This window comes from Tachysurus fulvidraco, chromosome 20 (assembly GCF_022655615.1).
Source record: "Tachysurus fulvidraco isolate hzauxx_2018 chromosome 20, HZAU_PFXX_2.0, whole genome shotgun sequence".
Classification (NCBI taxonomy): domain Eukaryota; kingdom Metazoa; phylum Chordata; class Actinopteri; order Siluriformes; family Bagridae; genus Tachysurus; species Tachysurus fulvidraco.
The window spans coordinates 16,959,395-16,972,569 of NC_062537.1; the positions used below are offsets into that span (position 1 = coordinate 16,959,395).

The 13,175-nt window shown below is 33.3% G+C and overlaps 1 protein-coding gene across 1 annotated transcript; it reads left to right on the top strand.

The window, feature by feature from the left end:
• The first annotated feature begins 4,517 nt into the window (after positions 1–4,517).
• On the top strand, positions 4,518–12,527 carry LOC125139769 (GATA zinc finger domain-containing protein 14-like). The gene is made up of 13 exons (XM_047805154.1): positions 4,518–4,564; positions 5,107–5,262; positions 5,395–6,582; positions 7,328–7,464; positions 7,678–7,863; positions 8,467–8,613; positions 9,475–9,650; positions 9,749–9,919; positions 10,165–11,514; positions 11,665–11,706; positions 11,787–11,846; positions 11,950–12,013; positions 12,342–12,527. The coding sequence occupies exons 1-13, from the start codon at positions 4,518–4,520 to the stop codon at positions 12,416–12,418; spliced, it is 3,801 nt and encodes a 1,266-aa protein (XP_047661110.1). The 3' UTR covers positions 12,419–12,527.
• Positions 12,528–13,175: the final 648 nt, after the last annotated feature.

Here is a 13,175-nt window from a genome sequence, read left to right on the forward strand (position 1 = left end):
AAATAAACCTATCTTACTGCTTCCTGGTGTTTTATGAATGTGGTCAATAGCTCTTGTATTTTATCTCTAGAGACACCAAAGTGATACCACCCGAATCTGCCTTAGCATTATGGATAACGGTAAGTTATAATTTAACTTACGTGACTATTACAGCAACAGCTGAAACATTTGCAACAATTATGTGTCAATCATGTGACAATTATTTAACAATTATCTAATCATTTCAACATGGACAAGGATCAGTTATCAGTGTGAAGATGCAAATGTATTCAATTCAGTTCAATTCAAATTTATTTATAGCACTTTTAACAATGGACATTGTCTCAAAGCAGCTTTACAGAACATAAAAAATATTGCAAAATGCACAAAAAGGTTAACATTATACGAAGATTTATGCAAAGAGTTAAGATTAATATTGTACTTAAATTTAAATGTAATTTTATTAAAGTTTAAATGTATTAAATAAAACACAAACAAAACAAAATAAAAGCAAGAATTAACTGTAACACAAACAAACAAACAACAACAACACAAAAAACAAACAAGTGCAATACTATACATGCTCAACTAAGCATAACAAATATGGTACACAATGATAGAGTCATATGATTTGTCGCACTACTGAGAAATGGTGCCCTCATTGCCCAGTGGCACTTAAATACCTGACAACATAGTGAGGTCCTGCGCTTAGATTAGTTTTCTGAATAAGAACTGAGATGCTCTTAATTTTTAGTCTAGAATAATTTGTGTAAGGATGATGTCTCAATAATGGTACTAATACAATAATGTATTACTGGTCAGAGATTAATTATTGAATAAGTCTTTTCCAATCTATACACATGTTATTATTGTGTACTGCTCTGAACAAGCCTCTGCTGATCCATGGCCGCTGTGCTACCACACACAGGTCGTGTCCAAGATCAACCGCCGCCCTTCCTCCATGCAAACCATTTAGACTCGAAGAAATGAAAGCTGATTTGTTTTGCTGGAAACTTTATAGTTTCATGCACACACCCCATGCTGTATCTTGTTATGACTGAGATCCAGCCTTTCTTCATAGTAATGTTACTTTCTTCTTCTTCGTTATGGACATTATCGGATGGGTGATACATTAGGGTTTTACATGAAATATGAAATGTATGTATGAAAGTGTTTAACACTGAATCAATAAAACTTACATATGAGTGTTTGGATATATAATATCTGCTATACAATACATTCAGATGGCTCAGTCTGTAAAGGAATGTCCTCAGTGGTTTCACGCTCACCGCACTCTTGGTATTTGTCATTTTTTAATGGAATTGGTAGACAGCCAAAAGAGAAAAAAACTTGACGGTTCTCACACAATTGCTTCTTCTCCTCAAGGTCACGTTCAGGTATTTTAACCATGCTCAAGCCCTCATCTATGTGAAGTGCCATTTCTATTTCTAACATATCTAGGCGTTGTTATTGCTATGGTTCAATAACAATGTTTGTCCACCTGTCTCTCGTATTTGGATGTGTTTGTCTTACAGACTTTACTTTTTGATTGAACTTTGCCTGTTTTATTTATTATGCCTTGCTACTTGTGTTTGTTGATTTAAATAAATGTATATGGATTCCAATCAGCTGGTTCATGGTTATCCGTTACAACTAAACAGTCAACCCTCAAACACTCAACAATGCAATTAGAAAGACGGCAATGCTTTGCAATGAGCTTACTGTATGTAAACTGGGCTTATGTAACGAGTGAGTCTCATGACAGGTGACATATCAACTGGTATAGTGTCCTGGTGATGTGGACATCTGCTGGTGTTGAGTGGAACTTCCACTTGAGTCTGCATACGTTTTTAGTTTAGGTTTTCCCCATTGGTTTGACATGACTTACTTTCATACAATTTCTGTAAACACCATAAACACTCTTCTGTTCTGTTTCTAACCTTGATAGGTTTACTGATGTTCAAATCGTATACCTTTTTATTGTTATAGGAAAGATTCAAATTTCAAAAGAAATCTGCTTCTTTACACCTTTAATTTATCCAGTGAATGGACAAATAGCGATAAAAAGATGCATTCAGAGTATTCAGAGTTAATGATTCCAATATTTACTTCAAATATTAAAAGTTATTCATATTCAGAGAGGAGTTATTTTTGTGTTTAAAATTTATTTTCTGTAAATCACCTGTGTGTGGTTCCTGTCTTGGTTGAGCAATATGTCTTCCTTCCTCATTATTCTGTAGCTTATAAAAACATGATCCACCAGATCCAATTGTTTTTTCTTTTTTTTTTCTTTAATGTATTAGACATTAATAGGTCATGATGCATATTTTTTTATCACAATTTTAATGTTTTTGTTTGTGAAATTAATAATAATGACAGTATTCATTTTCATTCAAATCAACATTTTTTTATATTAATTTTATGCACTTTCCTGTAAAGAAAAAGTCCTGACATACTTGTTGATTCCTTCATTTGTTTAAAAAAAGCAGTTATTAAAGTGTTTAGTGAAAGACTAACTGCACATTTGGCTTTGGTTAAGTTATTAGAAACAGTTGCGTTTATTCAGCAGCAAAGCAAACTCTTAATAAAATATAGACATAGCTATTCTAAATATATATATATACTATGTGTTATATTTGTATAAAGTTTTATAAAGTATCTAAAGAAATTTTTTAACATGTTTATACACTTACAGGGAAAATATCAAAATATGGTTTGCTGGGATTTGTTGTCATACTGCTGATTCATATGCAAGTGGTGAACTCTGAACAAGTGTTCCCTGAAACTTCAGACATTATTGTAGAGGTAAAATTAAATAATTTATATTCTAAAATAAATTTTTTTTATAATAAATTTATATCTTTTGTTAGAAAGGTATTTTCATACAGCAATAAAAACTCAGGTTGTTACCTCTGAGGGTATGTATACTTACAGGCACATCCACCTTAAGGTTTGATGTGTTGTACATTCTGAGATGCTTTTCTGCTCACCACTTTTCTAAAGAGGGCTTTTTTGATTTACAATTCTCTGTAAACTCTAAAGAGTGTTGCGTGTAAAAATCCCAGTAGATCCGCAGTTTTGGAAATACTGTTTCTGTATATATTCCCTCAAAGGTAAACTCATAACATAACTCTTTTTAACAAACTGCTATTATTTTATTATGCAACATTACCTAAGCTATAACATTTTTAATGTTCAGTTTAGCTACCCTGAGGAACAAGTGCTTCTCTTAAGAAAAACACGAGACGGTAAATAATAATAAATGTTATGTTTAAAAAGAAAAATCTATATTATGTCTGTAATATTTTTATTTTTATATTTATCATTCAAATAACCAAAACCACGTTATTGTTATTTTTTAGTGAACACAGGCATAGTAGAATACCTTGTGGTCGTTGAGGTGAATGTGACAGAAATTATTTTATTTGACCAAATCAAATCATCAGCGGATTCCATCACTCCTTTACAAATAGACAGCATCACAAACATCACTAGTTTGGACATTACAGCAGGTAAGGTTTTTTTTATTACTATTCATTTGTTTTAATTTAAATATTTAGGTTTTTAAAATTCTTATTCTTATTCTTATTTTTATTTATTTAGCATCATATTGTGGCAATTGGTTAAAAGTTTCAACTTATAAACTTTTGTAAATCTCTATATATATTTACTAACCATACATATTGGCTGAGTAGAGTCTTGTTATTTAATCCTTGACCTTTTGTTAGTTTGTTCAATTTACATACATTTAAACAGTTGGATATTTGCATCAAAATATATTTAACCAGAATGTTTGTATGTATTCTGCAAACTTTAGTGGCAGAAATCAAGTCTAGATCCTCCTTGTGTGAAAGCATGCCCCCTCTTTGCACTCACAGTTATGTTCCATAACTTCTATAAGCACTGAAAAAGATTTATTGTTAAACTGTGTATAAAATTAGCTGGCTATGAAATAATTTTCTACCACACATAAAACCATTCCAAAGGACTGCATTAATATGTGATTTCTCTTGTGATGGATCTCAACTCATATCATTGTGTTATATGAGTGTTATATTGAACCTACAGGACTTACCCTGACAGGAGGAATTAAAAACCATGGCAATGGCTAAAACATGTGAAAAACTTTCAAAGTGTATGCAGCTTAAAGCAAAAGCAAACATGTGTATGTTAGTCTTATATACTAATTAACAGGAAGTAACCAGGAATAACAGCTTCTGAACAATTGTTTGTGTGTATTTCATATGGTATGCATATATATATATATATATATATATATATATATATATATATATATATATATATATATATATATATATATATATATGTGTGTGTGTGTGTGTGTGTGTGTGTGTGTGTGTGTGTGTGTGTGTGTGTGTATAATCTAAATTGCTATATATATTGTTTAATGATTTTTCCCCCCCCAGTGTGCCAGCCAATATTCAGTTTCAATGAATCTCAATACCAGTGCATGTGTGAGGATCAGTATGTTTGGTCCTACAATAACTGTATTACATATAATGCCTGTGATTATCTAAATGAAGGAACATGTACCTGTATCAGTGCCATTCCCAGTGATGGACAGGTCTGTGTGCCAAAAATTGGTAAGAAAAACATTTAATAGTTCTTTATGTAAATGGCGAGTTCATTCCTTAATTCATTCCTTCATTCCTTCTTTGCTTCCTTCATTCCTTCCTTCCTTCATTCATTCCTTCATACTGTACATTAATTCCTTACTTTATTCCTTCCTTCATTGCTTCCTTCATTCCTCCATTTATTCATTCATATCTTCATTCCTTTATTGCTTCCTTGCTTCTTCCTTCCTTCCCTCCCTCCATCCCTCTCTCCCCTCCTATTTATACAATCTAAAAGTTGATTCTTCTTCCTAAGTTTTAAATGGTGTATATGCACACATGCATATATGTGCATCTATAATATATAGATATATCTACTCATATAACTATTTACCTTTGCATGACCTTAAGATTTTCCACAGTCATAACTAACACAGCTCTACTCCCACATCCACAGCCAGTACAAGTCCTTTTACATTAGCCTACACAACACTTGAAACAGCAGCCAGCACAATTGTGACAACAGCTATCACATCAACTCCTTTAACAACAGCCAGCACAACAACTCCTGTAACAACTGCAAGCACAACAACTCCTGTGACAACAACAGACACAACAACTCCTGTAACAACAGACACAACAACTCCTGCAACAACAACAGACACAACTCCTGTAACAGCTGGCACAATCAGTCCTGTAACAACAGCAGGCACATCAACAACTGTAACAGAAACCCGCACATCAACAACTGTATCAACAGCCAATACAACAACTCCTGTAACATCAGCCAATACAACAACTCCTGCAACAACAACTGACACAACAACTCCTGTAACAACAGCAGGCACAACAACTCCTGTGACAACAACAGACACAACAACTCCTGTAACAACAGACACAACAACTCCTGCAACAACAACAGACACAACAACTCCTGTGACAACAACAGACACAACAACTCCTGTAACAGCTGGCACAACAACTCCTGTAACAACAGCAGGCACAACAACTCCTGTAACAACAACAGACACAACAACTCCTGTAACAGCTGGCACAATCAGTCCTGTAACAGCAGGCACATCAACAACTGTAACAGAAACCCACACATCAACAACTGCAACAACAGCAAATACAACAACTCCTGTAACATCAGCCAATACAACAACTCCTGGAACAACAGCAGGCACAACAACTCCTGTAACAATAACAGACACAACAACTCCTGTAACAGCAGGCACAATCAGTCCTGTAACAACAGCAGGCACATCACCAACTGTAACAGAAACCCGCACATCAACAACTGTATCAACAGCCAATACAACAACTCCTGTAACATCAGCCAATACAACAACTCCTGCAACAACAACAGACACAACTCCTGTAACAGCCAGCACAACAACTCCTGTAACAACAGCAGGCACAACAACTCCTGTAACAACAACAGACACAACAACTCCTGTGACAATAACAGACACAACAACAACTGTAACAGCTGGCACAATCAGTCCTGTAACAACAGTAGGCACATCAACAACTGTAACAGAAACCCACACATCAACAACTGTAACAACAGCAAATACTACAACTCCTGTAACAGCTGGCACAACAACTCCTGTAACAACAGCAGGCACAACAACTCCTGTAACATCAGCCAATACAACAACTCCTGCCACAACAGCAGGCACAACAACCCCTGTAACATCAGCCAATACAACAACTCCTGCAACAACAGCAGGCACAACAACCCCTGTAACATCAGCCAATACAACAACTCCTGCAACAACAGCGGGCACAACAACCCCTGTAACATCAGCCAATACAACAACTCCTGTAACAACAGACACAGCAATGACCACCACATCTACACCTCCCACAACTACACCCCTCACAACTACACCCCCCACAACTACAACTACCACATCTACATCTCTCACAACTACACCCCCCACAACTACAACCACCACAACTACACCCCCCACAACCACCACAACTACAACCTCCACAGTTGGCATTACAACCCCAGCCCCAAGTATGTTAATCCTTGTTCTTTTTACTTTTTTTTGTCATTGACCAAAAATACACTTTAAACTCATTTTAAAAATGTATTCACTCTGTTAATTACTGTATTATGCAATTATTGTGATTTTATTTACTAAATGATATTTGTTTAATTTTTCATTATTGTTATTTTTTTCAAGACAACAAGCTACTGAGCCTCTCACTGAAACTAAATCAAGTTTTCGACTTTGAACTCAACAATAAAAATAGTGCAACATATCAAACATATAAAAATAAAATTCAGAGTTCAGTAAGTATTGCACAATATATTAGATTATTATTATTATTATTATTATTATTATTATTATTATTATTATTATTATTATTATTTAGTAGTAATATTAATGCTGTGGATTACCATGTAGTATTTCTTCTTTCACTTAAAACTATACTTTTTTACCATCAGATTGAAGAAAGCTACAGAAAAGTACCTGGCTATCAACCCAACTCTGCAACAGTGACTGGTTTCAGGTTATAATATATATTTGAATCTAATATAATTATGTTTTTTATGATTTCCTACCTAATGAATTATATATTGATGAATATATTATTATAGTATTAATGAATGATAAATCAATTTATTATTTAATAATTATAGTGATTTAAATAGTATTATATACAATTGGAATTGAACAATCTATATTCTATATTTTTTGGTGATCTAAAATTGTAAGGTTCTGTATTATATTGAAGATGTGATGTGTTTTAAACAGACCTGGAAGTGTGATTGCAGACTTCAGTATTACCTCAACAACTAACAACATTGATTTGGCTTCAGCAAACCAACAGCTTGCTACCAATCTCATTAATAGTGGATTCAGTGTTTCTGGCGATTTACTTAGTCAAAGTGGTGAGTGGACTTAGTAGAATTATTATTATTATTATTATTATTATTATTATTATTATTATTATTATTATTATTATTATTATTATTATTATTTTGGTTGTAGTTGTACTTGTAGTTGTTCAGTTATAGTTACTTTTAGTTATTCATTTTATTTTTAAATCTGTAGTATTAATGCTATTAACCACAACAAGAAGAATGCATGATTCTTTATTTTAGTCCAAGGAGAACTAACCAACATCAACAGAAACATATATCCTGGTTCAGATCTCAAACTAACATGTAATCCCCCACTGACAAATGGTATAAACTGGACCCTGAACGGGATTCAGTTACAGCAGTCAGACAAGTATGTGATTAATAATGCTGAACTCACTGTGAAGAATGCCGGTCCCACTGACAGTGGTAAGTCAGAAAAAAAAAATAATATATATATTATTTTAGTATATATTATCTATATATTAGTATTATTATTATATATTTAGTATTATCATTATTGGAAATTATAGTATTAATAACAATAATAATATTTTCTTCTCTGTTTTTTTAGGTCTATATTCATGCATAACAACAGTAAACTCTCTGCCCAATATAATCTGGCAAAGCATTACAATTCAGCCATATCCCAATATTCAAGTGACCAGTAATAAAACTTTACAATGTGAGGATACAACAGTCTCACTGCAGTGTTGTGTTCAGGGTGTATATGAGGTACAATGGACTGACACTACAACCTGCTCAAGTTTACCAGGTCATACACACACACAGATTTTATGTGACGTTTTATGTGATGTGGTCATGAATACCAGTGTAACCAAGCATAAATAAGGAAAAAAACAACAACACATTACTACAAACAAATATTTAGTCTATGTTTACTAAATGACATTGTGTCTAGTTTAACCTGAAAATGAAATGTTTCCAGTTTCTGTAAAATGAAAAACTATCTAAGAGAAGCTACTTCAGTTTTGAACACATTTAACCATTTGTGTTGCACTTTCTCACCAGGAGGCTGCATCACATGTAACTATACAATTAACAAACAGGATTGTCAGAATGGTGTGCAAACAAAACAGTTCAAATGCCAACTAACACAACCTATCAGTGATAGTAGTTACAACTCGGAGACCATCGAAATACAAGTAAAAAACCAAGGTGAGTAAAGAATTATTTTTAAAATTACATTTTCCCCCAAAAATTATAAGAAAACTTCATGTAGTAATCTACATATCTTCAATCAAATATTGTAATAATAATAAATAAATAAAAATACAAAAGGAAACGCATTATTGAGAAGAATTATTGTAACAACGCAGCTCAATTATCAACTCATTTTTAAGTTAAATGAATAAATTGAACAAAGAAATTAGTTGATTTTTATAAAATCCAATGATAAAGGTTGTATCAAAATTTAATGTAGAGCTAAATTTTGATACAACCTTTATCATTGGAAATTACAATATATCAAAAAAAAAAAAAAAAAAAATCAACATTCCTGTGATGGGTTGGCACTCCGTCCAGGGTGTATCCTGCCTCGATGCCCGATGACGCCTGAGAAAGGCACAGGCTCCCCGTGACCCGAGAAGTTCGGATAAGTGGTAGAAAATGAATGAATGAAAAAAAAAATCAACATTTTTAAGAACATATTCGTTGCTTTGTCATTATAGATTATTTTATGTTGGCCAAAATTTTTAGTCAATCAATTTTACTTGATGAATCAATTTTAAAAATACAGAAATACAAGATATACTACATTAAAATGTATTTTTACCAAAAGAAAAAAACAGAAACACCCCCCCCCCCACACACACACACAAATACTGGCAGCACTATACACTTTGTAAAAACAGTGATACTGTATAATTAGCCTGAACTGGTGTCAAATGGACTTTGTATTTCCACTATTTATTTTTGGTAGACATTGGACATTACTTTGCCCAACAAACTGCAAATACAAAAATGTTATTATATTTATTTATTTATTTGTTTGTTTGTTTGTTTGTTTGTTTGTTTTAGGATTTGACTGTTCTGATAAGGTATTCGGAGCTGGAAATCAAGGAGCAATCCAAACTGCTAACTGTGATGAAAACATGGCTGGCTATAAAAAAGCTCAGTGTATTTCAAAAAAGTGGACCATTATAGAAGACAACTGTGTTCTGATTGAAATTCAAAATTTAAAAAATGAAGCTGAGGCAATTACATTGTTTTCTTGCTTCTGAGAAAGATAATGAAAAAAATAATTTTAGTGTAATTTCTGTTTGATTTTTCATAACAGTGTGTGTTTCTGTAGAATTTACAGGTATCAGCTATCCCACAGTTTATGGCCAGCCTCAGTAGTAATGCTACTTCACAGTCTCAAAACCTCTTTGCTTCTGCAGCAACAATAACAACAATTGTAGACATTCTAACCATTGTTTCAGGTCTCTCACAAACAACTGTAGTCAGTCAAACCATTATGACGGTAAGAAAATTCACCGTTTTACAAGATAAGAAGCTTTTTGAAGCACATCATAAATACTGGATTGTTAATAGCTTTAATATTGAATATCAGTTTTTATAATCCATACTACAGCATTTTATACTATTTAGTATTTTTTATAAGAATCAAAACAGTTGTTTCTGCTTCATTATTAGTTAGTGATTAAATATTTCTGATGATAAAATAGATTGCTCAGATTTTTGATTAATAAATATTTATTTTTTAAGGATTTCATAAAAACAGCTGAGGTCATTGGAACAAATGATACATCAGGCACTTGGGAGCAATTAAACAAAAACAATGAAACAAGTAACACCAGTAATTTACTTCTGAATGCTACTGAGAACATTGCACGTAGACTCCCGGATGAGGACATCATAATAACAACAAACTTTACTTCTGTCAAAAAAAAAACCTTTACTGCACCCTTTTCTGAAGCATTTGGAAAAAATTCTACCCAAATAAATATTCCAGTGAGTGATGTCAAGACGTCCCTCACAGTCATAATCTCTTCGGCTTTTAACAACATCTTACCTGTTCGAACTCTGACCAACAATAACAGCAGTCAGACTGGCACCAAGATCAATGGAGACGTAGCTGTGATTGAGACAAACTCAACAATTAACAACATCTCTCTCTCTTTTGATGTCATAAATATTACATTGGGAAAACCTCAGTGTGTCTTCTGGAACTTTAATATTCTGAATGGTCTTGGTGGATGGGACTCGACTGGATGTCAGTTAAAGCTATTAGGGAATGAAACTGAAAGATACACATGTGAGTGCAATCACACCACCTCTTTTTCAATCCTGATGTCACCATTTACGCTGGATAAAGACCAAGACATAATCTTAGACTATATAACCTACATTGGTGTTGGCATTTCAATGGGCAGCTTAGTTTTGTGCCTCATCATTGAAATCATCATATGGAAATCAGTGACACGAAATGACACATCCTTCATGCGACATGTCGCCATAGTCAACATCGCTGTCTCCCTCCTGATTGCGAACATTTGCTTTATCATTGGAGCAGCTGTTGCTAATTTAGAGGGTCCCTGCAGTACAGCGACGTTCTTCATGCACTTCTTTTATCTTGCCCTTTTCTTCTGGATGTTGCTGTCAGCACTTTTGCTCCTCTACCGCACCCTCATGGTCTTTTCCAGAATGACCAGAGGAGCAATGATGGCCATAGGCTTCACTGTCGGCTATGGAGCCCCGTTAATCATAGCTGTCATTACTGTGGCATCTACAGCTGGAGGCAAAGGATACATTCAACAAGGTTACAATTGCTGGCTGAACTGGAATAAAACAAAGGCACTCCTGGCATTTGTGATTCCTGCTCTGACAATTGTAGCTATAAACCTCCTGGTGCTTATTGCGGTTCTGTTTAAGATGTTGAGGAGAGGAGTTAATGCTTCTGTTCAGCCAGATGAGAAACATCCCCTAGTGATCATTGCTAAATGCGTGGCGATTTTAACACCTCTCTTTGGTCTAACGTGGGGATTCGGCATTGGCACCTTGGTGTCACAGAACTTTGGGATTCATGTAGTGTTCGCATTCCTTAATTCACTGCAGGTACTAAAGATATGTTAATATAATTTTGACTGTAATTCTCATTGCAAACACTTAATATACTATATATTAATATTAATGCATATATAGTATATGTATATTATATATTATAAGTAATGTAGTGAATAGTAAAATATTGTTCTTTCTTTCAAGGGTTTCTTTATTTTGATTTTTGGAATAATCCTGGACAGTAAGGTAGGTGTGATCTAAGACCATGAAAATTCTCACAGAAACAATAGAAATAATATTTTGATATTACTTTTTTGCACTTTCAGGTCCGAGAAGCATTGGCAGGAAAGTTTTCACTGAGGAACTTAAGTTCTGGTCGCACCAGGGTAAATATTGTTGATGGAGTATATACTAGATCTTTAGAAAAAAACTTTATTTATACTTAAATTGATTTTCTATAAGTTCATGACGGATATATCTGAATTTCAGAGTACGAGTGCAGGACCAACGTCCTCAAGTGGACTTCCTTTCATGCAGAGGTTACGGCAAAGAAGTATGTAACTGAATATTAATCAATAAGACACTTTGATCACATTGCATTTGACCAGCTCATTTTTTTTTTAATATACTGGGTCTGTTAGTTGGAAGATTTGGATTCAATCCCCAGCACCGGCAAGCTGTCACTGTTGGCTAATCAAACAAGACCCTTTTCACCCCCAATTATTTCACTTTTGTAATTTATATTTTTTCTTAGTTTTATTCTTACTTTTTGCATTTTGCTTTCTTATGTGTTGTATTTATTTAGCTTTATCATGTATAAAGTATGTGAGCATTGTCCTGATTGTGATTAGCGCTGCCACTAATATTTTGGTCTTTTGCAGATGTGTACAATGTACAAGCAAACAGCGGCACTACGGCTTCAACTTCAAACAACTCATATGCGCCTATCAACACTTAAGGCAGTAAACCCCTATTACAAGAGCCTGTTTAACTGCTATCATACAGTACATGCATGTTTTAACAAAGTAAATAATGAAAATTAATAAACAACAAATAATATATATTTCTAAAGCACTTATAAAAGTGTTTCTCATGAAGCTCCACGGAGCTGATTTCAGAGTAATGAATAAGGAATTAATTTTTTACATCAAAAGATCTATATAATTTATTAATAATTTAAATGTTCTGATTGTTTTTCCATTTTGTCAAATTAATTCATAATTTTTTTAAATATTAAATTTTATTAAATATTGCTGTATTCCTAAAGACATTTACATTTACTCCAAAAAATTTACAACATTTAAAACATTTACTCAAAAAACAAACAAAAAAAACCCCAAAACAAAACAAAACCCAACAACAACACAGTACTACTAACAATGCTAACAATAAATAGATAACTCTCTTCTTAATTATCTTCATTTTATTGTACTCATACTCTGATGAGATACAGTACTGTATGTGATTCCCTCACCTCTAAAGTATGGATTATAGACTGTGATTTTTGATGCTGTTTCTGTGTTGTAAATACATTTTTAACAAATGAATTATAATAAATAGTCTATGGTCTGTGGTATCAATCAGGTTTTGTTTCAAATTATTTAGAAAGTAAGACTATGTACAGGTATATGCTTCTTTGTTATTTCTTTTAAAAAAAAAATTAAATTAACCACTTTACACAACACTATTACCTTCTCTCATTTTATATTTAAATA